General features: G+C 39.0%; 3 protein-coding genes across 4 annotated transcripts; all 3 read left to right on the top strand.

The window, feature by feature from the left end:
* Positions 1-3,545: 3,545 nt before the first annotated feature.
* LOC145462203 (uncharacterized) lies at positions 3,546-8,450 on the top strand. Its single transcript, XM_081445709.1, has 4 exons — positions 3,546-4,719; positions 5,752-5,787; positions 6,117-6,280; positions 7,216-8,450. The coding sequence occupies exons 1-4, from the start codon at positions 4,613-4,615 to the stop codon at positions 7,332-7,334; spliced, it is 426 nt and encodes a 141-aa protein (XP_081301835.1). The 5' UTR covers positions 3,546-4,612; the 3' UTR covers positions 7,335-8,450.
* Positions 8,451-10,286: 1,836 nt separating this feature from the next.
* Positions 10,287-17,734, top strand: LOC145462205 (uncharacterized). 2 transcript variants are annotated; one of them, XM_081445712.1, is made up of 3 exons: positions 10,287-10,980; positions 15,497-15,666; positions 16,514-17,734. In XM_081445712.1, the coding sequence occupies exons 1-3, from the start codon at positions 10,868-10,870 to the stop codon at positions 16,627-16,629; spliced, it is 399 nt and encodes a 132-aa protein (XP_081301838.1). In that variant the 5' UTR covers positions 10,287-10,867; the 3' UTR covers positions 16,630-17,734. The 2 variants fall into 2 exon arrangements, with proteins under 2 accessions (XP_081301838.1, XP_081301837.1); XM_081445711.1 differs by lacking the exon at positions 10,287-10,980 and adding an exon at positions 13,603-14,320.
* Positions 17,735-17,867: 133 nt separating this feature from the next.
* Positions 17,868-24,079, top strand: LOC145462204 (uncharacterized). Its single transcript, XM_081445710.1, has 5 exons — positions 17,868-18,032; positions 19,672-19,731; positions 20,925-20,948; positions 21,702-21,838; positions 22,771-24,079. The coding sequence occupies exons 1-5, from the start codon at positions 17,950-17,952 to the stop codon at positions 22,884-22,886; spliced, it is 420 nt and encodes a 139-aa protein (XP_081301836.1). The 5' UTR covers positions 17,868-17,949; the 3' UTR covers positions 22,887-24,079.
* The last annotated feature ends 506 nt before the right edge of the window (positions 24,080-24,585 follow it).

Genomic DNA, 24,585 nt, shown 5'->3' with positions numbered 1-24,585 from the left:
ACACAATTTTACTAATCGACTCGTCATTACTAGTCCCTATATCCTTATTTTTTTAGCACTGGATTCCGAAGAGTATGCATATTTTATATTTGCTGACCTTGGCCGATCAGTATAGAGATTCTTTATTATAAGAATCATATAGAAGGCCGATGACACAGTCTTTTCTGTATTCAAACGAACCATTGCTAGTGGGAATATTATCAATTTTTGCGTCTTTTTGAAAAAAGTAAACCTATTTGTAAGTTAGAACGCGATTTCTTCCAGGATATCCCAGTTTTTTTTTTTCAGGTTGTTTCGGTAGCCTGCTAGGGAATCTACATTAAAATCTCAATCGAGATCGAGCCTATGATGAAAATGACGCCAGTCTCTTGGCCAAAAATACCACACAACGACTCCGACCAGGACTCGAACCTTGACTCTTCCGTCCGGAATGTGAAGAACGGATTTACTGTCAAAACTAACAGCAAACTGAAAATAATAGAATTTACTCTCCAAGTTAAAAATCTAATAAATACTAGCCTTTGTTGAGAGCGGTTAGTGAAGGAGAACTCCATGCATGTCCGAGCGGAACTCTTGAACTGTTGTTGTTGAACTTGTGCCACAAAGATGTTTGGTTCTACAGATTCCGAAAAGAAAAAAAAAACACTGATTTAAGGGTATACAGAAGCAAATTGAAGTTTCGTGTTGCAACAAAAAAGGCAAGTAATTCAAATAAATTCTTGGCTGCAATTTCTTTTTGACTTCTTTTCTTAATTGAACTTGTCAAAATTTTGGCAGCTATTTTGACGGGTACGTAAACAAAGCCTTGACGATCCGATGTGGAATTGTGTTTCCCGAAGTAAATTTCTCGACGATTTAGGTTCTCAAATCTCGATTTAAATGTTCAAACAATTTGCATTTAACATTCAATTCGAAGTGTTCTTATTTAGTTTTCAGTCTAAAGAATTCCATTATGATGTATATTTATGCGTGGTGGAAAAAACACATATATTGAAGATAATTATAAGACCTCTGTAATTTGCCACCCGTAAACATCATTTAAATTTGTTAAAAATACTCGTTTCCAGGCCCTTTGGGTTTACTGGTCAGCGACATGGATCACGCCTTCTGAAATGATTAATTATGTGGTGTAACAAGCACGACTTCTAGCATGATAGCGTGATCTCTAAATGTCACCTTGGGGATTTGTGTTACGTTATATAACGGCTACTTTTGTTGTTGAATAAGGAATTAATTTGGCAATAGTTAAGAAGCGGTTACTCTGTGGCTTCAGTAATGAAGATGGATTGGAAAGTTTTGAAGAATACGAAGCAACCATATTTATAGGCTGTAACTTATGAAAGGAAAACAATGAGTGTGCAAAGAAACACTAAGCCACTGAATCCCTTGAGTAAATGATGGCTAGTGCCTTGTATGCTCCACTCACAGGAGCGAAGAGGATGAGTGAGTGAGTGATGGAAAAACAAGATTACATCATAATCGTTCTACCTTTAAAATTTAAACAAATTAATTAAGCAAATCTTACGATTACGGAAGACAAGAAGAATACCTTTACAATATGTATCATCGTGCATGATTAAGTTTGAGCAAAAAATATTGAATTTAAAATTACAAAAAGTCAATGTTCAATCAACTAATTTTACTGATTACGTAAGCAAAGTATATTTACCCAGGATTTACTTTTCTATTTTAAGTAGAATGTTCGCTGCTAAGAACATAAATAACCTCAAATGCATGTCTACAGTGGATTAATATTCTTTTCATTACTATGAGGGAATGCCTCCTCGCTCTGAAAAATCCAAAACGTAAGTGTATGCTTAATACGTAAATGTCTAAAAAGGAATCAACCAATTACACTCTATACAATACCAATACACTGTAAAACGGGCAGGCGACAAGAATAAATAAAGTAAGCAATTAGGGGATATTATAGTCTTGATGTACCTCCAGATCCTCAAAGCTAATGTGAAGAGAAATGTAAGGCATATGTTAAGGAGAATTGATATCTTCAGCCTACTTGAGAGTGAGATGATTAAAGATGGATGAAGGAATGGCTGAGTACGTAGTGGAGGAAAATCCAACCGTGTTACAAGTTACAAAGAGAAATTGAAAATCACAAAAATTAAACAAAGCAAAGGCCAAATTAAACAAAGGCCGTGCGAGTTTCATTTCTACAATCATGAATTGTACTCGAAACGTATAAAATATCTCTATTCAGCTCTGCATGCATCTAAAATATTCCGGAAGCCTTATTCAACGAAGCGGCTTTGAAATTTTCTTTCTACCTTCAGCTTTCATTTCCTACCTGGATTATTTTTTTACCGTTGACATCCGATCAATCTTCGCTTGAGTTGAATATTAAGCTACACGCAACTGTGGAATGAAATTCATGCCTTGCATTCACCCTGCGATTGTGCTCTTCTCCAGTTTAAAAAAATATATCTATCGCTTAAATCTCATTTTATAAACAAAAACATTGACCCACTGCGAGGCCACTCAGACAAATTTTGATTTGATGTTCTGATATAATTTGCTTTATCTTATTGCTAACTGATTCCCTTTCAAGACCATGCTGATGTTAATTCTTAGCAATTTTCTATTTTTGGGGCATAACAAACCATTGTTTTTTCGAGATCACTGAAAATAGCGCGAAGGTCAATAAGGAAAGATGCTTTTAACATTTAAAGTCTTTAAACGTAAATGGTAAATGGACTCCTTTGTCCCATTAATAAATAAACAGTTTTTTTTCTTAAATCGATTATGACGTCAAAGAAACCGCCATCGTAAAATTGAAATTTCTCACAGGAGAAAATATTTATATATGAAACAAATGTGTCTCCGAACAGATATTTATGAAACTGTAGCAAATGGAGACAACTGATTTGGTTTGACACTATGTAGCCGATATCAGCTTGTTTTATACTGAAATACATCTATTTATCCAAACCAGTAGCTAGACAATTAAAATTGATGGTACGATATGAAGAAAGAAAACATTAAAATTAAGAACACTTTACTTATCTTTCGTCAATAAGCAATTATAATTTTGAAAGTCCTATCTCTGTGTTCAACAGTGTTGCTAACCCGTCTTCTGTAAGCCTTCAAACTCTGTTCATGGAGCCTTTTAAAACCATGAATAAAACAAAGCTTTCAAACTGTGCGCTTTCCCACTGAAACTTGGCATTAATATTTAAGGAAGCTCCATATTTTCATGAAGATAGCTGTGTTGGTGCCACGCACACTCTCTGTCAGTAAAATAATACCAAATTGATAATACACTCCCCTACGTATCAGTTATTTGCTATTCAACCGAGCATAAAATTAGGTAAAGCAAACAATGTGGAAAAATAGTTACCATATAAATTGCTAAATGAATATAGCAGTATCACCATCGCTTACAAGATGCAAGGTTTACGGAAATATGAGACTAGCAGCTTATTCGCTTACTTACCAAAATCTGTTGCTTTAAATGCTTAAAATTTTCAAACAAATCACCGTTAATGACCACGGCTGTATACAAAGACAATGGCACCAAGGCAGGAGTGGAAAAATCAATTTCGAAACACTCTGAGTAATGCGAAACACAAATGCAAACTATATTCTGGCCAATGAAACTCGTGATGCTTTGATGCCATTGCGTAATCCAATAATTTTGTGGTAAGCGTAAAATTCAGATTAATTTGTGATCATGATTTAAATTTTACCGTACACATCAACATAAATGAAACAAACGCTTTGCTTCCCCAAACTGGGATCCCATATTTCTATGACATTGCAGCGGAATTAATGACACTTCACATGTTTTCTAGACTTGAAATGATGAATTGATCTACGGATGTGTTTTCTTTTGTTTATATGAAAAATACAAAAAAGAGTTGATATTGTATGACATTGTCGATAGTCCATTAACCGTCTGCCCAAAAATCAACTAGATAGTCTAGATACACACACACACACACACACACACACACCGAGGAACAAGAACCTTCAGTGATCTTGCACTCATGTTTAACGCTTTTTTCAAAGCATTTGTAAATATTAGCAGAACAAGCCAAATGGTTTCCAAGAATATTTGTATACGGGTTATTGACCGTGCGTGAGGTCAACATAGTTGGATATTGGCACGGATCGTTTTTGTGTAGTTATACAGCGAGATGCAGTCAGGTTCATAAACACGTAAAAAAAAAGGAACGAAGCCAATATTTATATTCAGCTTGACCGAACAAGCTTGGTCAATAAAGGACATACTACATGGGATATCGGACACCATTTTCTTATGGGATACAGCAGGCGCACAGTGGCCAATAATAGCGCAGAACTTGGTTTATCTTGCCTGTTTGTAGAGTTAGCAATATAAAAAGGAACTTTATTTCACCAAAGGCTATCCGTTGTGCCCGGGATTTTTATAGAGAGGTTGAGTACAAACTAATAGAATGGGACGTTTTGTTATGACGTCAGACTGGTATGTCGCGTCGTGTGGTTCATTCGACCCATCTGATTGGCTAATACAAATTGTTTACGCTTTCCAGCGAGTAATTATCACTATTACGCACAGTTGCCATAAGTCAGTGTATACCCAGCGACAACTAACTGATTTAACTACAGACTGAAAATGAACAACAACGGACAACAAGCCATGATAGCTGTTCAAGAAGAACGGGCAAGAATCGGAGGAATTGAAGTGGCAAAGAAGACGGTGATAGCCGCTACAGACGAAGGGTACGTTAGTGTGACTGACTTCTTTCATAGGTGTTTCCCGCTCACGTAGTATTTGATAGTGTTTTCAACTGAGGAAAGGTCTCAGCAACGTCGTCATATTTGCTCCCTAGTGGACAAGTATTGCCGCTGTATCGCTTTCTGCTAACGTAGATAGCCTAGAAGCTGAACACGATGTTTAAATTCAGGAATGGTCATGATAGTTGAATGTTGTTTTCCCAAATCTGTAGAAAGCGGAAGTTGTGTTGACCCGTTTAATTCAACTGCATCATGAGGAGTCAACTAAAATTTACAATTGGTCACAAATATGTTATCCCCGTTTTAGTTTTCCCTTGTTTATCATTGGCGAAATTAAGGAGGAATAGACAAAGTTGGACGCATTTCCGCAGTGAGAATTTGTTTAGCTTTACATGTAAGTCAACTGTCGACTCAATGAAATGGTTTGTTGCACTTTGTAGCAGACCTGCCCGGTCTCGCGTGCCCCTTGTCACGCTTACCGCCGACTTAGCTGAAAGTAACACTGATAGTAGTGCACTACTGTTATCAAGACATAAATGGGTCATAAATTCTCAGTTACTTCAGGGCATTGTCAAATAGGATTCGTCTTTTATTTGGAGTGGTCATGGATTTATGCAAATTTTTTGAACATTGAACGGTTAATGCTGGGTTCATGACGTGTTCATGTGTGCCACTGAACCGAGACAGACATGTCGCAAACGAAGTGGTTTTACTAGTCCTGTCCATCGAACGGACTTGAATATTCTACTGTGTCTTTTAGAACACGGTACATCTGCAAACTTGAAATCCATTAGCCTGAAAAGTTCACGGACGAAGATATTGCCATTTCTAGAGGGCTTGTCTCCAACTCTGGCCAGAACCCTTAGAAGTGTTTCTTCTGAACAAAGTACAGAGCTCACCACCCACGCAAGTAGTTATTTTAAAGCGACAATTGAGAACCGTTTGATTTTAAAATATTTAGCTATAGTTAAAAATTTGTGTGAATTTTAACACTGGTGTTTTTGAACTCTTTTGTAGGGTTATCGCGTTTCAGATCAACACTGTGGAGGCAAGGTAAAACTTTGCATCAAGTAACTTAAACTTTTGAGTCTTTATAGTGATTTCCAGTAAGTTGACGTTTCGGCCACGGAATCGAAAATGCCATCGACTCCTAATAATGAAAGAACCCCTCCTAATAATGAACGTTCCACTGGCTATGTCCCCGAGGAACTTCGTTATATAGAGGTTCGTTAACGAGATTTCACTGTATTATGCTAAGGAAAATTAAATGTAATCAAGTATAGACTGTTATTAAAGATGAACGAAATATTAGCTGAATGTTTCTGCTAATTCTGCTTCAGCTGTAAGGATTGAAAGAACACTAATCTAACTTGTATTTTTAGCGGCCCTCCCCAACAAAGGCCAGCATTACCAGGCTACCCAATGGCAGCATTACCGGCCAGCAGCCCCAGTCCTATTGTGGTAAGCACTGAATCTGATGGTAGCTGCGTTGACTGCTGTTGCGCATGTGATAGCGGCTACGAGTGGTACGAGTTAAAGGGAAAAGGTACGTACTCGGCAGGGAAGTACCATTTCTTGAGATATAATGAAAAGCTAATTCTTAAAGGGACCCTGTCACCATTTTTAGCATGATTTTGAAAACCTCAAAAACCTATATCGATCATTGGAAGCCGACTTATTTTGTAGAGCAGTATTCTACAAATGATTAAAACCGATTTGGAAGTGAGGATGGCTAATGATGGCGAGGATGGAAACGGATTGGGATATGGATTTCAGGATGCGTCAGGATGTCAGTTTTTCAAAGGTTCAAGTTTGGCTCGAAAATCGTTGAAATTTTACAAAAATGTTGCTGCAGTTTGGACTTTCTCCAAGAAATTGTTTTTAATCATTTAGTTAGAGCCAATTAAGTTCTTATTACATAAATTTAGGGACTATTTCGTGAATTTATAACAGTTTTAAGAAAATATATCGCGTCAGTGTCCCTTTAAGAAGCTCGCCAAAGATAACGAAATTTCAAGAATTGTAGCTTGTGAAACAACCGGCCTGGTTTAGAGACTGTCTTGATTGGCTGAGAAAATTCCCTATTGATGATGCAACCATACAGAGGTCTGTTTCGTGTCTCGATTGATTGCTGCCCGGTTTTAAATTTTCGCGCGCAGTTAACGACCAATCAGAGGGCACTACAGGGTTCTTCATTTGAATAGCGCAAGTTTCCATTTGCTCCAAAGCTTGGAGAAACTCTTGCGGGAGTTTGAGTGAAATAATTGTCATATTGCACAGTTGTATTCGTGATTGGGTTGTAGCAGGAACCTGCATAAGTATTTTTCCATTTAATTTTACGCTGCTCCTTCATCCTTTTGCTTCTGCCGTTTTGTCGGAATTATTTTATGCCTGTTTACACTCCTTTCTTGAAGTATCTGTTCAGATAGGAAGGCAAGTTTGCACGTAGATATACCTTTTATATCTGTTCTGGTTTTTCAGGTTTTTGCTGCATCCTCCTGCTTCTTCTATTCTATCTGGTGGTGGGAGCAATTTTTCTCCCCCTTGCAATCGCGGCCTGTATCTGTGCATGTCTGTGTGATAGTGGCAGCAATGACTGAACCGTATGATCGAGGAGGCTGGATGTGAGTCCACACTGAGGAAACTCGATTGGGCGTTTTACATGGTTAATCTTAGAAGTAAGACACAGTCTAATATAAAAAGGTTGGTTAGCGAAAACTTCTTCGGCGATATTTTCGACTGAAATGTAAATTTTACAAGGTACTGATACAGGAGTGTCCAGATTAAACTTACTTTTGACTTTTGGATTTTCTTTTAAAGCGTTATGAGAATTTCAACATAGTATACGAAACGACACCATGCATTAATGGTTTTGAAAAATAAAACAAAAGAAGTAAAAAGTTCAGTGCTGAAGGTAGACGCGAACGGGTAAATAAACGATTGAAGGCAAAATGTAACATACTGTGTGAAAAAAGAAGAATAGGTATGAATTAGTATCAGGAGCCATAATCGGGGACGGAGACCGTAAGTCTTGGGATCCGCGCGCGCCTATGATATGGGACAATTTTTCTATTTTTAGAACAAATTGCGCCATCCTGACGTCATATTTCCGCGCGGATCCGCGCACATGTCGGGGGCTCTCGCGTGGATGCTGTCACGTTGCGTGATCAAATGGTGAGGGTTGCGAGATTCTCTTGCGTATTTTTCACCGCGATGGCAGGGAATAAGGCAGGGAATACGAACCAGGGCGCTTATATGTAGTCATTTTCTCTTGATGTAGTTTTATGCTCTGAGCTAACGGAAAAGGTGGGTTTTTCAGGGTCGAAAACAAGACTTCAATCTCGCGCTGGGAATGAATAATAAGATCTGCTCGCGCTTGTTGTAAGCTTACCCGTATGTTTTTGCGTTTGTTCTAGATCTGACTTAAGAATATAGCAAGAAAACTCTATACTCTGGTGTCGAGTTAATTTGTGAGTTTCTCAGACAATGGTTAATCATAAGCAAAACCTATTTTGATGGTTTCTTATTGTTTCTGCTTGTTTGGTGAGTTTGTAAAAGGTTTTGAAAGGAAAGTCTGACGCGTACAATTAGCTCATTTGCATAGTGCAGCTCGTGCACTTTCAAGTCCGAGTCGGTGTTTTCAATTGTCAACAAATCTCAGTTGACAAAGATTTCTTTCGTTATCTTTTGTGCTGAGATGCTGCAACAACATCTGATAGGCTTTTTCTAGTTTAGCTTAGTTTGTTATTGATTGTAAAGCCACAGGTATGTTGTGACTGATTTCTTAATAAAGACTTCTACTACTACTACTACTACTACTCCTCCTCCTCCTCCTCCTCCTCCTCCTCCTCCTCCTCCTCCTCCTCCTCCTACTACTACTACTACTACTACTACTACTGCTACTACCACCAAATTTCACGAACGCAAAAAAGGCTACTAACATCATGTGTGTTTCTTCATCATAAGCCATAGTGAAGTTTTACAGTGCGAAAATGAAAATAGACAAGGAGTTTTGATAACTCGATCAACAAAATCGAAATCGTTATTCGAAGTTGATTGAAGAAAGCGTCATCAGTGTAACTTTGCTGATTATTTCTGCTTTATTCACATATTTCCAGCTTAGCTTTTAATATGTTCTCAAACATTTATCAATCTTAAACATATTTAAAAACTATAGAGTTATTTTTTGAGTTCGATGTACGCTTTCACACGAAAGTGCGGCGGAAGTCCAATTTGTCGTGTTTACTGACTGTACAAAACACGCATCGGCGGGCGCTCTCATTCATCGACAACAGAGAATTTACTGGATTTTTACACAAATAAAACTGAGCAGTATCTACGGACGTAAAGTTACTGGGCCTTGATGAAACATCAAACGTTGCTTACAATTCAGGCGAAACTCAAACTAGCAATTATTTTGTTTTACTTTTTGGTCGCGATAGACTGGCAAGTTCCTCGCAAGCGTGTAGTAAGAGGAGCTGGGAAACCATGAAGTCCTGAAGCTCAGCTATATCTAAATATATCCAGCTAGTCTTTTGCTGTGTAATGGAAAGGCTGTTAATCTTCAACATATGTGAAATTTAAAGTGGAGTAATGTACAGCTCATGTAAAAGAAGCATCCGTCGGAACACAACTTGGTCAGCGATATATGTAAGCTTAAAGCGGAACATACCTAAATTCGACACGGTCTTACTTCACTCAAACTGGAGCAGCTTACGACGAAAATACTTAATTAAGCAAAATTCCAACAGACGTAAACGCGTTGAGTTGTGGGCCAAAAACATGGAAAATTTCAGGAATTTCGGATGCCATTTCCCCCGCGCGACATCCGCAGAAATCCTCGCAGCATGTACTCGCGTGTGCCGCAGGCGATGGCGCAATTTGTCCCAAAAATAGAATTATTGTCCCATATCATGGGGACAACCCCAATACTTGAAATGGCACGCGCTTACGGTCTCCGTCCCCGATTATGGCTCCTGTGAGTATAAATCTACTAGCGTTCTATCACGAATTCCGTTCTCTGATTGGCTACGCTACTCACCGTCCATTTGGTTGTAGATAGTGAGTAGCGTAGCAGTGTGGGATTGTTAGCAAAATGGCGGCCGCTTCTTTGCGTCTGTGTTGTATTTGAACAGGATTTGAACGAAGTTTTAAGCGACTTGTAGATTTAGAATAAAACAATTACAATAATCGCTCTGTACACCGCTCTCAGTGTGTAACAGCTGACTCGGGCGCGGTAGGAATCTCAAGCTCATAATCTAATTGTTAAATTTAATGGGGTCACTTAAGGAATATTGTCTTCGTCTACGTCAAGTTTTAAAGCTACAAACTATTAGGATTTTCATTACATTCTTCAAGATTCGATAAATAATCAGGAATTGCGTTTTAAACTGATAAGTTAGGTTTATATTGCTTTCATTAGGGTATTAAAAAATCCATTCGGTGACCGGTGGTATCGTATTTTTTTTAAGCAGACACTCGTAACAGAGCTATCATTATTAGCACTGCGACTCCGTTAAAAGGTTCCGCAACTCCATCATAATTTTCCCTTGAAGCATCTATTTGAGGTATGTTTTCTGCTTTTATAAGAAATAATGGGGGATCGTTAAAGGGCTGATTGCATTTTTAGGGCCAATCCCACTATAATTTATGGGAGGTTTGAAACTGTACTGGGCCAGGAAGACAAGATTTGCTTAATAACCTTTCATCTAGGGTTTAAAACCTTTTTGGTGTGTATACGTTTTGGGTACTTTTGACCAGCGCGACAGCCTTCTCATTTTAATGTCACGAAAAAACGCAAAAGCTTGGACGTTATTAAAAAGCAAAGAACCCTGTCGAGCTAAAACGCTCTAAAACGTCAAGTTCTTAGAGGGTCTTTTATCTGATGGAACTGAAACCTCAGAAGGACAGGCTTTTTTAAATTTTGGGATACGACTACGTCACGTGAAAACCAGCAAAACTTATGAACCGCTCTTGTAGCCCGTAAATGAGCCCGCGAAATTCACTGGAAACTGTCAACTCAATCAATTCGACGAGTGACTGCAGACCGTTTTGAAAGTATCCGCTAGCGTGTTTACTGATCAGTATTTTCAATCACATCCTAAACAAGATAAAGCCACATTAATTGCTTTAAATGAACGGCGGGCAAGGAAGCGAAATCTTCGGCGACACTGCTGTCCGTGAAGAGCGTTCTATGGAAGGTGTAGTTGAAGTGATGTGCAAGACTCCGATTGCTGTCACCGATGGGTTAGTCTAACTTCCTTGTCATGTGCAAATTCAGTGTGTTCTTGAAAAAGCTGTTCAATTATCTATGTTCGAAGGAAATACTTAAGTACCAAGGTTCAGGTACGAAGAAGCGATTGCGATGTTAGTAATTTCAACGGTAAAACGACTTCCCGCTTGGACGTGTCCAAGAGGAGGTCAACAGACATCGCTTGGCACGATATCGAGGTACTAGTTCTTATAGATATCGGCTTTGTATGTACTGTACATTTGACATGTTGGATTCGGCGAAGGCGGAAGGAAGTAGCTCTTTAGTCCATGTTACCTCTTAGTAAAGCCCGACAGTAAAATTAGATCGGCGTATAATAAAATTCTTGACTGAAAATCCAAAAGCAAGTCTTGGCCATAGCGATGCAAAGTTTACCGAAGTAAATATGTTAAAATGGTTTAAACTGGCTTAAAAGAAAAAAAAGATCAAAACACCAAAACAGCGTTTCACAAGAAAAAGAAGAACTAGCTCTTGGACATGTCCAAATGGAGGCCAATATTGAATGTGCAGGTATGAAGAGGAAGGTCAGCACTTCAATAGTTATATGATCCTTTCAATATATTTTTTTGTATATGATATACGCCCGAAACTACACTTAGGGAGACAAAAAAATTGTCACGTTACGGCCATTCCTCTGATTACTTTTTACACGCGTTGGCTGCATTTACCATCACTAGGAGACGTGAAATGCAAGAAAAGTTCTCTCGCCAGGGTTTGCTCTGTACGGACGGTGACCCTCGTGGAGTTAGAACTTTTCGTCGTAAAAGATCTTAAAAGTTCAGGCTACTTTAACGTTCACTGGGCTTGATCATTAGTCAAGACTATTGCTTTTTTCGTTTTTCGAGTCCCATTTGTGTCTCCCGCTTGAGATGACACCGAAGACGAGTATTTAAATTGAAGCTGAGTCAATTTTTGACGGAAACTCCATTACAATTTTCTTTTCAGTGGCCCTGGTGTACCAGCTCCTCTCGACGACCCAATGGCGGCATCAGCCAGCCCTAGTGGTTGGCCGAGAGTGGGCCAAGTTATCGTTTATTATTAATTTGCACTTAATTTGCGCCGTTCGAATTTTCCCTGTCATATAATAAATACGTAATCGTGCGAAAGCTGAAGCAATTAAGGATTTACATCTTTCGTAATATTTGAAAATTCGTTTAAATTGTACTCGCCTGATCTGAAGGCTCGTCCAATTTTGAGAGAATTTCCATTTGCTGCAAAACATGGAGAAACTCTTGCGGAAGTTTGAGTGAAATAAATTAACAATAGCCTCCATTTAGCGCGAAAATATGCTCGGATATCTGTCCGCAGGTATTATCTATTCCGAGAAACGCTTCCGCCTCTCGGAACAGAAAATATCCGCGGACAAATATCCGAGCATATTTTTGAAATGAAGGCTACTGTGTTTGTTATCCTTCAAATATTTTTCGCAACACGCGCAGTTTTGAAAACTGGGAAATATCACTCTGATATTCTACAGCTAGGATATTCTCGGATATTATTCTAGCTAGTGCATATCCACTCAGTCCACTCCTATGACGCGTTTAGACCAATCGCGCACAAGCGAAAATATTTGATGGATTATAAAGTGTTACAGAATTAGTGACTGGGCCATAATTTGTTAGTATGTATTTTTTGGTTTCATTTTCAGGTTGTTGCTGCATCCTCCTGCTTCTTTTGTTATACCTGGTTGTCGGGGTTGTTTTACTCCCCTTTGCATGCCTTTGCTGCTGTCTTCTTTCAGATGGAAGTGGAATTAAGCACGTAGATATACCTGTCGACGCCTGGTGAATTAAGATTTCCGATGGTAATGTTGCCCTTTCAGCTCTTTGCCAACTTTTGTAAACTTAATACTTTCTCTCAGGGAATGTAAAATTACAAAATGCGCTATTGTCTGAACAGCAGGCTTTACCTGATCGAAAACTAGAAGGCAACACAGATTACATTGGATCTAAACTAATGTTAGAGAATCGACGAATATAAAACGAGGAGTCTGCCAGTTTTTAAACTTAAAAGTTCTGAACAGCTTTTATTCTGCTAAGATCAGTTACATCTTCTGCTGCTACTCACTACAATACTCAAAGCACAAGAGCTTATATTAACTGTAGCTACTTCGGGATTCTAGTAAGGAGAGAATCAAATGACTTGAAACAAGGTACTCGAATGTAAACCCTGAAGGTAGACACTCACAACAGAGCTATCATTATCAACATTGCGGCTCCGTCAAAAGGTTTCAATTATATACGGTAACTCCGTCATAATTTTCCTTTGAAGCATATATTTGAGGTATGTTTTCCGCTTTTATAAGATATAATGGACAATCCCACTATAATTTATGGGATGTTTGAAAGCGTATTGGGTCACGAAAGACAAGATTTGCTTTATAACCTTTCGTCTAGGATTGAACCCTTTTTTGGTGTGTACACGTTTTGGGCACGCGCACACCCCGTGCAGATGATACTCGTCAAGTTAGTCTCAAATTGGTCAAAACAATTATTTGTTCCACTTCTTATGTTCTTGGTTTATCTACCCGCTCTCTTATGCAATCGATGTTGTAAATTAAAATATTCGGACCCAGTTTGATCTCGTAACGCGCGAGGAAAGGTTAAGGTTTAACTTTTTTCTTTAGCTACTGGGGGAGGAAAAAGTACAAGTTTCACTAACGTAAGGGCAACTTTGGGCCGTAAAGTAAAAGAAACTGACTTGTCATTGAGTTATGCTGTGATGCTGTTGAAACGGAAAGTTGTTACTCTAGAGACACTTACAAATTATTACTTCTTCTAGTGCAAGAACTGTTCAGTTAGCACAAACTTAAGCGATACGTCATCTTTTCACCAGCGCGACAGCCTTCTCGGGCCGTTGTTTTAATGTCACACAACGTAAAGCTTGGAAATTCAAACGTGCTCGATTACAAAACGAAGAACCCCGTCGAACTAAATCGCTATAAAACGTAAAGATCTTTAATAGAGGGTCTCATATCTGATGGAACTCAAAACCTCAGACGGATAGGCGGGCAATGTTTAATTTTGGAATACGGCAACGTCACATGAAAGCCAGCAATACTTATGACCAGCACGTGTAGCAAGTCGCTGGCCCCATAAATGAGTCCGTGAAAAAAGTGTTTTGAAAGTACCCGCGAGCGAGTGAACTGAGTCGTATTTTCAATCGAATCATAAACAAGATAAAGCCACATTAATCGCTTAAAATGAACAGCGAGCAAGGAGGCGAAATTTTCGGCGAGACTGCTGTCCGCAAAGAGCGTACTATGGAAGGTGCAGTTGAAGTGGTGAACAAGACTCCGAGTGCTGCCAACGCTGGGTTAGTTTAACTTCCCTGTCATGTGCAGAATCAGTGTATTTTTGCAATTAAAAGCTGTTCAACAGTCTGTGTTCCAAGGAAATACTTGAGAACCAAGGTTTAGATACGAAGAAGCGATTTCGATGTTACAATAATTTCAACAATAAAAAGGCTTCCCGCTTGGACGTGTCCAAGAGGACTGAGATCGACGGACATCACGTGGCACGATATCTAGGTACTAGTTCTCATAGATACCGACTTTGTATGTACTGTACATCTGACATGTCGGATTCGGCGAAGGCGGAAGTGCATGTATGTAGTTCTTTTAGCTCATGTTATCGGCCTCGAAATAGTGTATTACACCACAACTAGTTCAGAGTGTAATAAAATTCTTGACTAAAAAACACGTCGAGACCGTGTATATGCAAAGTTTACCAAAGTCAATGTGTTAAAAGGGTTAAACACTGGCTTAAAAAAAATGGTTAAAACAAAACAAGCGTTTCGCAAGGAAAGAAAGAACTAGCTTGAATATGTCCACGTGAAGGCCAATTGAACGTGCAGGTACAGTGCAACCTCGATTTAACGAACGTCTATATAACGAATTTAAAAGTCCTCGGTACAACGGACGATTTTCCTGGCCCCAGTAATAGTAAAATATATGGAAAAGAACTTCGATACAACGAAACTTCGTTATAGTCGACGTATTTTGCCATTCCCTTGGCCCTTCGTTATATCGAGGTTCCACCGTATGAAGGAGGGTCAACACTTTAACAGTTACATGACCCTTTCAATGTATTTTTTTTACTTATATATAGACTCGAAACTACACTTAGGAAGACAGAAGGAATTGTCGTGTCACGGCCATCCCTCTGATTTCTTTTTACACGCGTTGGCTACATTTACCATCACTAGGAGACGTGAAATGCAAGAAAAGTTCTCTCGCCAGGGGTAGCCCCGGTATGGTGACCTTCGTGCAGGGACAACTTTGCTTCCTAAACAGATGTTAAAAGTTCAGGCTACTTAGCGTTCGTTAATAAATGTAGGTTTGACTAGTGGTCAAGAATATTGCTTTTCTCGTTTTTCGAGTCCCATTTGTGACTTCCGTTTGAGATAACACCTCAGTCGAGTATTTAAAGTGAAGGTAGTCGAAAGGCAGGGTCAATTTTAACGGAAACTCCATTACAATTTTCTTTTCAGTGGCCCTGGTGTACCAGCCCCTCTCGACGACCCAATGGCGGCATCACTCAGCCCTAGTCCCCCTGTAGAGCCCTCCAAACCAAGCTCCAAGTTGTCCTATGGGACCTGTGTGGATTATTTTTGCGCATGCAACACTACAAAGTTTAGGTGGTACGAGTTAGAAGGAAAAGGTACGTACTCGACAAGTCGACAGGGATTGAACATTTCTTGAGCCCTGATGAATAGACAATGTTTCAAGAAGCTACCATAGCCCTTGCTTGTTTGAAAAATGACTGACATAACTTCAATGTGATTGGTTGAGAGTGGGCGAAGTTATCGTTTATTTTTAATTTACACTTAATTTACGCCATTCGAATTTTCCCTGTCATATAATAAATAGGTAATCGTGCGAAAACTGGAGCAATTTTACGGGTTTACATCTTTCGTGATATTTGAAATTTTTTTAAAATTGCATTCGCCTAAAGACTCGTGCAATTTTGAGACAATTTTCAAAATTCACTCGTAGCGTAAATCCTTTTAAAATTGCACTCGCATTCATACGATTACCTACGCTAAACTATTTAATAACTTGGGAGACAAAGGTCTATTTTTGTGTAATCGCTTATTAAGTTCTATTTTCGTTCAAGGAATCTCGCACTAAGAACCCACATCTGCCTTGATCAGCATTCGAGGTTTCTGACTGCCGGTCAAGATAGACGCGGGCTCAGTATGCGATAGCCGGCCGAGAAGACGCCTGCGATTCGACCCGAGAAAATTCCCTATTGATGACGTAACTATACAGAGGTCTGTTTCTTGTCCCTGATTGGTTGTTGTCCGGTTTTGAATTTTCCGCGCAGTAACGACCGATTAGAGGACACTATAGTGATCTCTTCATTTGAAAAGTGGAAATTTGCTCCATTTGCACCAAAACTGGGAGAAACTCTTGCAGAAGTTTGATCAATTGAAATAACGTATCTTGTTGAACTCGTGATTAAGTTATGATTTCTAAATATATATTTATTTTTGCTTCATTTTCAGGTTGTTGCTGCATCCTCTTGCTTCTTTTGTTATACCTGGTTGTCGGAGTCATTTTACTCCCCTTTGCAATCCTCTGCTGCTGTATTTTATCAAATAGAAACGGATTTAAAACGTAGATATGCCTGTCGACGCCTGGTGAATTAAGATTTCCGATGGTAGTGTTCCCCTTTCAGCTCTTTGCCAACAATTGGAAACTTCATACTTTACCTCAGGAAATGTAGAATTACAAAATGGGCTATTGCCTGATCAGCAGGCTTTACCTGATCTAAAACTAGAAGGCAACACAGATTACATTGGATCTAAACTAATGTTAGAGAATCGAGGAATATAGAACGAGGAGTCTGTCAGTGTAAGTCGTTAACAGCTTTTTACTCCGGGATTGTAGTAAGGAGAGAATCCCGCAGAAACTCCCATATAAAAAGGACGGGAGTGCTCGTCGAAAATTTTGAAAAGATCCTGCTTTGTGGGCGTGGCTTGAATTTTCCTTCACCCCTAAGAGGTAACAATTCTAAAACGACACATTATCTTCTGTCGTATTTTTTCGGCTCAATACCCTAAAAGGTAGCGCAAACGCTCTCGCTGTGGACTTTTTGAGACCCTAAGAGGTATTAAAACCGCTTTTTTAACCCTAAAAGGCACGACATACGCCCCCGTTCTTTTTAAATGAAAGTTCCTCCCGGGGAGAGAATCAAATGGTTGAAAAGAAGGTACTCAGATGTAAACCCTGAAGGTACTCAGCTGGTTAAGTAGAGCAAGCGATAATCAACCAATAAAAACTTTGAAAATCATAAACGTTTGTAAGCAAGGGTTAACCTTGGATCAATTTAAGGGAAATAGTAGCCAAGGTCGCGATTAAAATGCAAACATTTACGGCAGAAACACTTATTGACCGCACTCTAGAACAAACAAAGAGGCGTCCAAGAATAAGGTAAAACAACTCTGTGATCTAATCTAAAACCGGAACCTCAACCTCAAAGAATTTAAGAGTTTACACGAAGGGACTGGTCGCAGGGACTTGTCCCACGAACGGTTCACACGAAACGTTTTGAGGAACAAGCCGCAGGGACTTGTTCCAAAAATTCAAACCAGTTTCAATTCGTGAGACTAGTGGTAGGGACCAAATTTTGGTCCCTGCGACTAGATTTTGTGACAAAAATGGCCAGTTCACACGATTGGACTTGTCCCCGCCACTTGTTGCAGGGACTAGTCGCACGGACAAGTCCCCTCTTGTGTGCCGACCTTGGCATTACAGAAATGCGCAGTATTTAATAATTAACTCGTACTTCAACGTGCATCTTTGCATGCGCGCTTACGTACACTTGATAAAGTCGGGAGACTGGGAAAGAAACTGAGAAATGAGATCACCAAGCTACGCTTAGATGCAAGACGCTTTGGAAATTGGAAATTAACAACAGCGGACCGGGACGCGGAAAGTCATGTTAAGTGTTCGAGAAGAGCGTACTGTTGTAGGAGGAGTCGAGCTGGCGAGGAAGACAGTAATAGCTGCTACGGACGAAGGGTTAGTGCCATACCTCGATGTTAAAGTCTTCTTTAGTCCCCGTAAAGATCAGTGATTCATATTGCGACAAGTAACGGGCTTGGATTGATGAGACAAAAGATGACAAACCTCCGTTTTTGCACTTCTGTTCATAGCACGTTACCAAGTTTCTGACCAAATAAATTACCTGGCTGCAATTGTAAACACTAAAGTGACCAAGTACATGTATCGGTTGATGAACACTGGATCACGCAGTCATACAACTGCTATTATAATTCAAAAACACGGAAGTGGTGACTTGGTAATTGAGCGATGTTTATGACACGCAACGTTTTCGGCCTAATGAGAAGTGGAGATATCTAACATATGTCATTATAGCTATCATATCTTAACTTTCGTCTTACTGTTTTATTAGTAATTTGCGAAACGCTATGAAACTTCAGTAAATTCCAGCATAAAATTGCGGATTGTTGTCGTAATAGACGCCCTATTTCGGAATTTAGGTCGCGACCGATAGCGCACGTTTATCAGCGCATTCATTTGAACGCCAAACAGAGGTCTAACGGCTCGGCGAAGTTGAGATGCTTAACACATATCGTTATGGCCATCACATCTTAACTTCAATCTGACTGTTTAATCATTGATTTGCGAAATACCATTAAACTTCAGTAAATTCCAGCATACAATGGGGCCATTGTTGTCGAGATAGACACCCTCTTTTGCAATCAGGTCGGGAATAATCGCGCCGCGTCAAATCAATATTACGCGTAATTTTAAGAACGCCAACGTCCAACGGCTATGGGTCTGTGCATTCTACTTCCTTCTATTTTCGATGACTTCTAGTCTCAGCGAGGGTTTGGTTCATGATCATTTTATGATTTGGGATGAGAAATCAAACGCAAAAAACTCCAAATAGTTCGACTTAATTATATATGTGCTTATTAAGATCTAATAAATACTTAGAAGTTTATGAAATCTAATGGTTTGATAATTATGAGCTTTACCAAGACTCAGCTCTGGCGTTGATCAAACTCTTTATGACTTTATCTTGCCGAAACAGTGCACTTTCTGCGGAATACATGGAGTATTTTCAAGGTTAAGTCCACATATTTGTGTAAAGCTGATCATATGATTTCCATTGCAATTTGAAATAAATAAGCACGAGTAAATTTTACAAAGGCTAACAAAATTGTGCGAGCTCGTAGGGCGAGTGAAATTTTCAAGTGCTTCTTTACTGTAAATTTCGACCTTAAATTTTTTCTCTTTTTCCCGTTTGTCACTCAAGAGCGTTTTAATTATTCAACTTTTTTCCTTTGACTTTACTAACATTGGCTAGCTGAAAAATGCCGACAATACTTACAAATCGAAGGGACCGTAACGACGAATTTCTAAGTCACAAATGGACTAATTTACCAGTAAATACGACGAATTTCTACGTTACGAATGGACTTATTTCCCAGTAAATACTAATAAGAAGCTATTCGATTTCTACTGAATTTAACTACTAATTAGTGTCAATTAACTTTAAGTCTGTGCTTAACAAACCTACTGAAGTTCATGAATTTGACTTCCCTTGCATGTTGGCGACTCGCGATATCAGCTTATAGCTAGATGTCCACGCAAATGACAAACTTGAGACTTCTTTTCATTTTTTTGTCAGAATTGTTGCCACAGAAATTGTTGAGAGGAGGGAGCATACTGGAATCGACTTGCCTGGGAGGTAATGTGTAGATATTCCTTTATTCGCTCTTGTACTTTACAAACAATAATTTGGTACGTTTTAAATCTTTTGCAACTTAACATTACTATTCTCTGCGAGGGGGAGATCTCTCCTTGTGTTTTCTCGTTAAAATGTTCACTCATCTCAGGGCTTACTTGAGGACAAGTTACCACAATGCCTAGAAGCTAAAGGAATACCGAAATTTCTTTTTATGGTGTATATCCTGAAAATAAATAGAGATACAGTGTCTCTTTTTTCGTAGGCAAATGGAACTAAATGGCGTAGGCTCTTTCGAATTTCTATACGAGTGGCGCCAGTTCGAATTCGTCGGTTGTTGAGTTGCATTCTTCATTCTGCAAACGTTCGGCAAAGTATTACCGACAAAATACAAACAAAAACCGATCGATCACGCTTATTTCTCTGACTGAGAAAACATAAACTTTTTGCCCAACCTCTCTCCCCAAGTACATTCTATTTCACCACCGCGATGTCTTGCGGAATATCTGCGTTATTATATCTTTTTAAAGTTTGTTCATGTTGTAGTCCATTGCCATCCTTGCCATCTCCTGTTAGACGAACCAAGGGCGGATGTAGGGGGGATGGATTGAGTGGCTAGCCAACCTCCTTTTGGAGAAGTAAAAACAGAAAAAGAATTGAAAAAGTTTGTGAATATTATGGCAGAAATAAAGGCAAACTCTCTGGACGGGTTTAAAAATTGAGTTAATGTAGTCAGGAGATGACATAGTCGATAAAAGTGCCGGTTTTTTTTTGTCACTGACTTTATATTTTAGAAAATACAATATACAAAACTTGTACTTGTACTTGTATATATAAAAAATATACAAGTCAGTGACAAAAAAACGGCACTTTTATCGTCATCTCCTGACAACATTTACTCAGTTTTTAAACTTGTCAAAAGAGTTTGCCTTCATTTCTGCCATGATATTCACAAACGTTTTCAATTCTTTTTCTGTCATTGGACAGGTACCTCATTGTAATTCAGTCTACTTTGTGGCATTGCAAGTATTTCCTGGGGAACGGATTTCAGTTAAATTCCAATTCAAATTTTGGGAACATACCCCATTGCTTCACCCCCTTGAAACATCCTAGATCCTCCGCCGCAACCTTCGCTTGCCGACGAAATTTGTTTTGGCTAGTAATGATATTTTACTAATTTTCGATTTCCTTTTCAGCGTTCCGGCAGCTGTGGCACCAAGGTAAATCCTCTGTTACGTTTCATCTTGCTACAACTTTAAGCTGATTTTTTTTAAAGCGATTATTCTAGCAACAGTTATAAACATTAGGCTCCAAGCCACCATCTAGGTCTTGCATTTCGCTGACTGGGGACTGAGAACGATATGTCTAGCCGTCTCTTATTTTCTTCCCACGTTGTCTCGTTCCCAAATCTCTTTCGACATTAGTACGGAAACAGGAAACTGAAGTGAAACACCTATTTATAATTCACCAGTGATGTCAATTTTTTAGAATTTAATAAAGTATGATTTGAGTTCATATTGATTGAGAAATTAGTTCACATAATTTCATGAAATTACAAACCCTAAAGGAGACAATTATTATTATCATCATAAGATCTTATAACAAAATGGTTAACCAGATCGACAGTCGGAATTTAAGCCATGTCCTCGAATCGTACACTTCCAAGAGAAACGACGATGTCTCGGATCACGAGAGTGTGCAATCCGAGGGGACAGTTGCAATTCAGTCAAATCAAAGTCCTGCTATTTAAAATCACTGCTAATTTCTCTAGCCTAGGTTATCGGTTATCTTTCTTTGCGCCCTGTTCGAGAGTCGTCTGGCTTTAAACCTGAAAAAATCCCGCTATAATGGCGGTCACAGGATAAAAGTAGTCAAAAAATTGAAAATAGAAACGTCCTTTTTACGAGGGTTGCCATAACTACAATAGTGGAAGACTTTCTGACATACTGCAAAATAATTTTACCAATTTTTAGCGCGCCTCTTGCACTACCTTGCCCGCCTCAACCTATCACAGTAAAAGACTCTCCACCGTCGTCCAGTGAGTTTTCCTGGGTGGACTGTTGCTTTAGGTGTGACAGCGGTCACGAGTGGTACGAACTACAAGGAAAAGGTAAGAAGTTGAGAGAGGTTGCTTAAAAATAATCCCATCTGTAAAAGGGCTAGTAACACTAGTCACGGTAGTACTTTTTTCTTAACGTTAGTTCATGTCAGTTCATCCAAGACAACACTAATTTACGCTGGCTCACGTACGATAGCGCTAGCTCAAGTTGTGTCGTCTACTGCTGATTATTTTTGCTAAAATGTACTGGTAATGCAGTAAAAATCAAACAATCCACTGGAAACCTGATCTGTTAAGGTACAACACAACGTACGAAGAAGCCCCCAGAAATGAAACGAATAAGAGATAGAAAGAAATTACCTTGGATATTGTACGATTTACCGTAAAATGGAAGATCGTTTTCCATGTTATCTAAGAATATAAGGTCTAAAAAAACTGCTTGCTAGCTAACCAAGACGATAGCAACAACAACCAAGACTCGGTTCAAATGTCAATGCCACTATATTTAATATGGGAGACAAGTGAATGCGCGGCACTAAAAGACTCCGTTCGGGTCAGGGGCCTGTTTCTCGAAAGTTCCGGAAACTTTTTGGACCCGCAAAACCATTTTTAGCTAATCTGTACCTAAAAACAGACAGGTGTATACGCCCGAAACTCCTTGTATGAAGAGAACCTCTGTTCATATTAAGAACATGTGAATAAAGCAGCTCAACGGCTTTCCGGGTGCGAAAACTTTTCGGGACCTTCGTGAAACGTGCCCCACCACTGAGTTGAGCTCAAAGCCTCTGATTGTTGTTTAGGATACGGGCGTTTATTTTAGGGTGGCGCTTTTTCCAGTAAATACTTACTTAACTGGAAAAAACCGAAACAGAATGCATATCGTTTATGTTGGGATAAGGAATGAATGTAGAAATTTAATTTACTTACAGGGATGATCGGATCTTTAAGCAATGTTTTAGCGGAATTTTATTATTATTTTCCAGGTTTTTGTCTTGGTCTGCTACTACTGTTGGGTTATTTGATTGCTGGAGTAGTTATTCTCGCGTTTTACCTGGCATTTTGTTTCATTGCGTGCCTTTCCAATTCCGACTGCGACTGATGTTTTCTTACTAAGCTCAGTGTGTTATGTATATTGGCGGATCTGTAAGGTTTAAGGGGTGAACCGTGACTTGTATAATAGTTACAGGAGTTAGTAATAGTAACTGGACCGTCGGGAGTACAATTCAGGGAGTAATCTGGAGAGTAATTTTAAAATCGAATAGGCACGTACGCCAGGTCGGTCTGAAGTGCTTGAATTGTACGAGAAGAAGTCCAGTTAGTAATTAATCGCATCACTGACACATTTTGAGATGACAAGTCTTAAAAGTGCCTATGAAATGAAAAATAACTGCTGCTTATTTGAAAGGCTTTTCAAATCAGGTTTTTGACAGAAAGAGACTGGAGCCAAGAGTGTTGTCACGGTAAAGGCACAATGGATTTCATTTGGTTTATTTTGTGACGTACATTTCTGGTGCCACGTTTGAAGAACAACGCTCAAATATTTCTAGAGATATCCTTGATTCAGTGTGTTACTGGTTAAGTGGAACTACTTATGACGTCACCACTTTCCTCATTTGCATAATACAAAAATGCCAGTACGTGTCTCTAAAACGAGAGACGTTGAAAAAAAAACCTTTCAAATAAGCAGCAATTATTTTTCACTTCATAGGCACTTTAAGAAGTTCAGTAGGATTTTGCATAAGTTTTACAAACGGTAATGCACATAATTGACGAGCGAATTGTATAGGTGTCCAATTAATTGGACACATATACAATATACTGGTAATTAGTCACCCAAGTGATCGCGTGTCAGTACGTAGACAAATAGGCGCAAGGAAAACCAATTATAATCTAGAATTTATAGATATGATTAGCTTTACTAACAAACTGGACAAAAAAGTGTTGTTAGAAATTGTTGTTAGAAGTGTTGTTAGAAATGTTAGTAGGTTGAATATTATTTGAGCAAGTACACACAGTTGGCACTCAATGAAACGCCTCTTATCTCAGTGATTACATTTCTTCGTAATCCTTCGCTTATATGAAACTGAAAACAAGATTGCTTTGTGAAACTGGATTAGCAAATAGTTGTAACCATATAAAGTGCGCGCTAAACGTTGTAGTTTTAAATTGGTATTGAAAGGTCCACTTCTTGTTTGTAGCGTATTGTTTAAGCAGACACCTTCAGTAAATCTACTTTTTTGAACACCTCCTCCGCCTGCGCTGCAGCGTTTTGAGTGTTTAGGTGGTGGTGAGGGGGGGGGGGGGGGAACTTGAGTACGAATGCCTAAGCGTGATCCATGTAGGCGTTCCTGGAGCATGCTCTCCCCCTTAAGTCCTCTGAAATGACAGGAAGGACTTTTGTAATCAGTTAGCGTATTGCTATACAATTGCATACTTTCAGCAATAACAAAATGATGATTTTTCTATACAACAGTATAGAAATTTTTTATCCGCCCTTTAGTTTCGCTTTCAAATCCTAGGTGAAGCGAACGATTTATTCCACTGAATTTAACGTTTAATGGACTATGGATCTAACAAGTTTCTCTCAACACCATTCATCTTCAATCAAAACGGAAACAAACAAATGCGGCAAATCAAAACTGCGAGTCATTGAGGCAATGTATTTTCCTTAGCAGTCCAGTCTTTTCACAGGATATGATTGTTCTCCAGTCCTCCTTGCATAGTGTATGCATTCTCCTCTTCACCGAGTTTTTTTTTGTAAAATTGCATCAAAGAATGAGTTGAAATTTAAGTCGTTT

This window comes from Orbicella franksi, chromosome 12 (assembly GCF_964199315.1).
Source record: "Orbicella franksi chromosome 12, jaOrbFran1.1, whole genome shotgun sequence".
NCBI lineage: Eukaryota > Metazoa > Cnidaria > Anthozoa > Scleractinia > Merulinidae > Orbicella > Orbicella franksi.
Note: the sequence above shows the minus strand (reverse complement) of the source record. Positions and strands in the feature narration are given on the sequence as shown.

Excerpts from the sequence above, each read along its gene's own strand:
- LOC145462204 (XM_081445710.1), top strand. The coding sequence starts at position 17,950 with ATGTTAAGTGTTCGAGAAGAGCGTACTGTTGTAGGAGGAGTCGAGCTG. Across the intron at positions 19,732-20,924 it reads GGAATCGACTTGCCTGGGAG|CGTTCCGGCAGCTGTGGCAC; the intron begins GTAATGTGTAGA and ends TTTCCTTTTCAG. Across the intron at positions 21,839-22,770 it reads GTACGAACTACAAGGAAAAG|GTTTTTGTCTTGGTCTGCTA; the intron begins GTAAGAAGTTGA and ends ATTATTTTCCAG.
- LOC145462203 (XM_081445709.1), top strand. The coding sequence starts at position 4,613 with ATGAACAACAACGGACAACAAGCCATGATAGCTGTTCAAGAAGAACGG. Across the intron at positions 4,720-5,751 it reads ATAGCCGCTACAGACGAAGG|GGTTATCGCGTTTCAGATCA; the intron begins GTACGTTAGTGT and ends ACTCTTTTGTAG. Across the intron at positions 5,788-6,116 it reads ATCAACACTGTGGAGGCAAG|CGGCCCTCCCCAACAAAGGC; the intron begins GTAAAACTTTGC and ends TTGTATTTTTAG.
- LOC145462205 (XM_081445712.1), top strand. The coding sequence starts at position 10,868 with ATGAACGGCGGGCAAGGAAGCGAAATCTTCGGCGACACTGCTGTCCGT. Across the intron at positions 10,981-15,496 it reads CCGATTGCTGTCACCGATGG|TGGCCCTGGTGTACCAGCCC; the intron begins GTTAGTCTAACT and ends TTTTCTTTTCAG. Across the intron at positions 15,667-16,513 it reads GTACGAGTTAGAAGGAAAAG|GTTGTTGCTGCATCCTCTTG; the intron begins GTACGTACTCGA and ends CTTCATTTTCAG.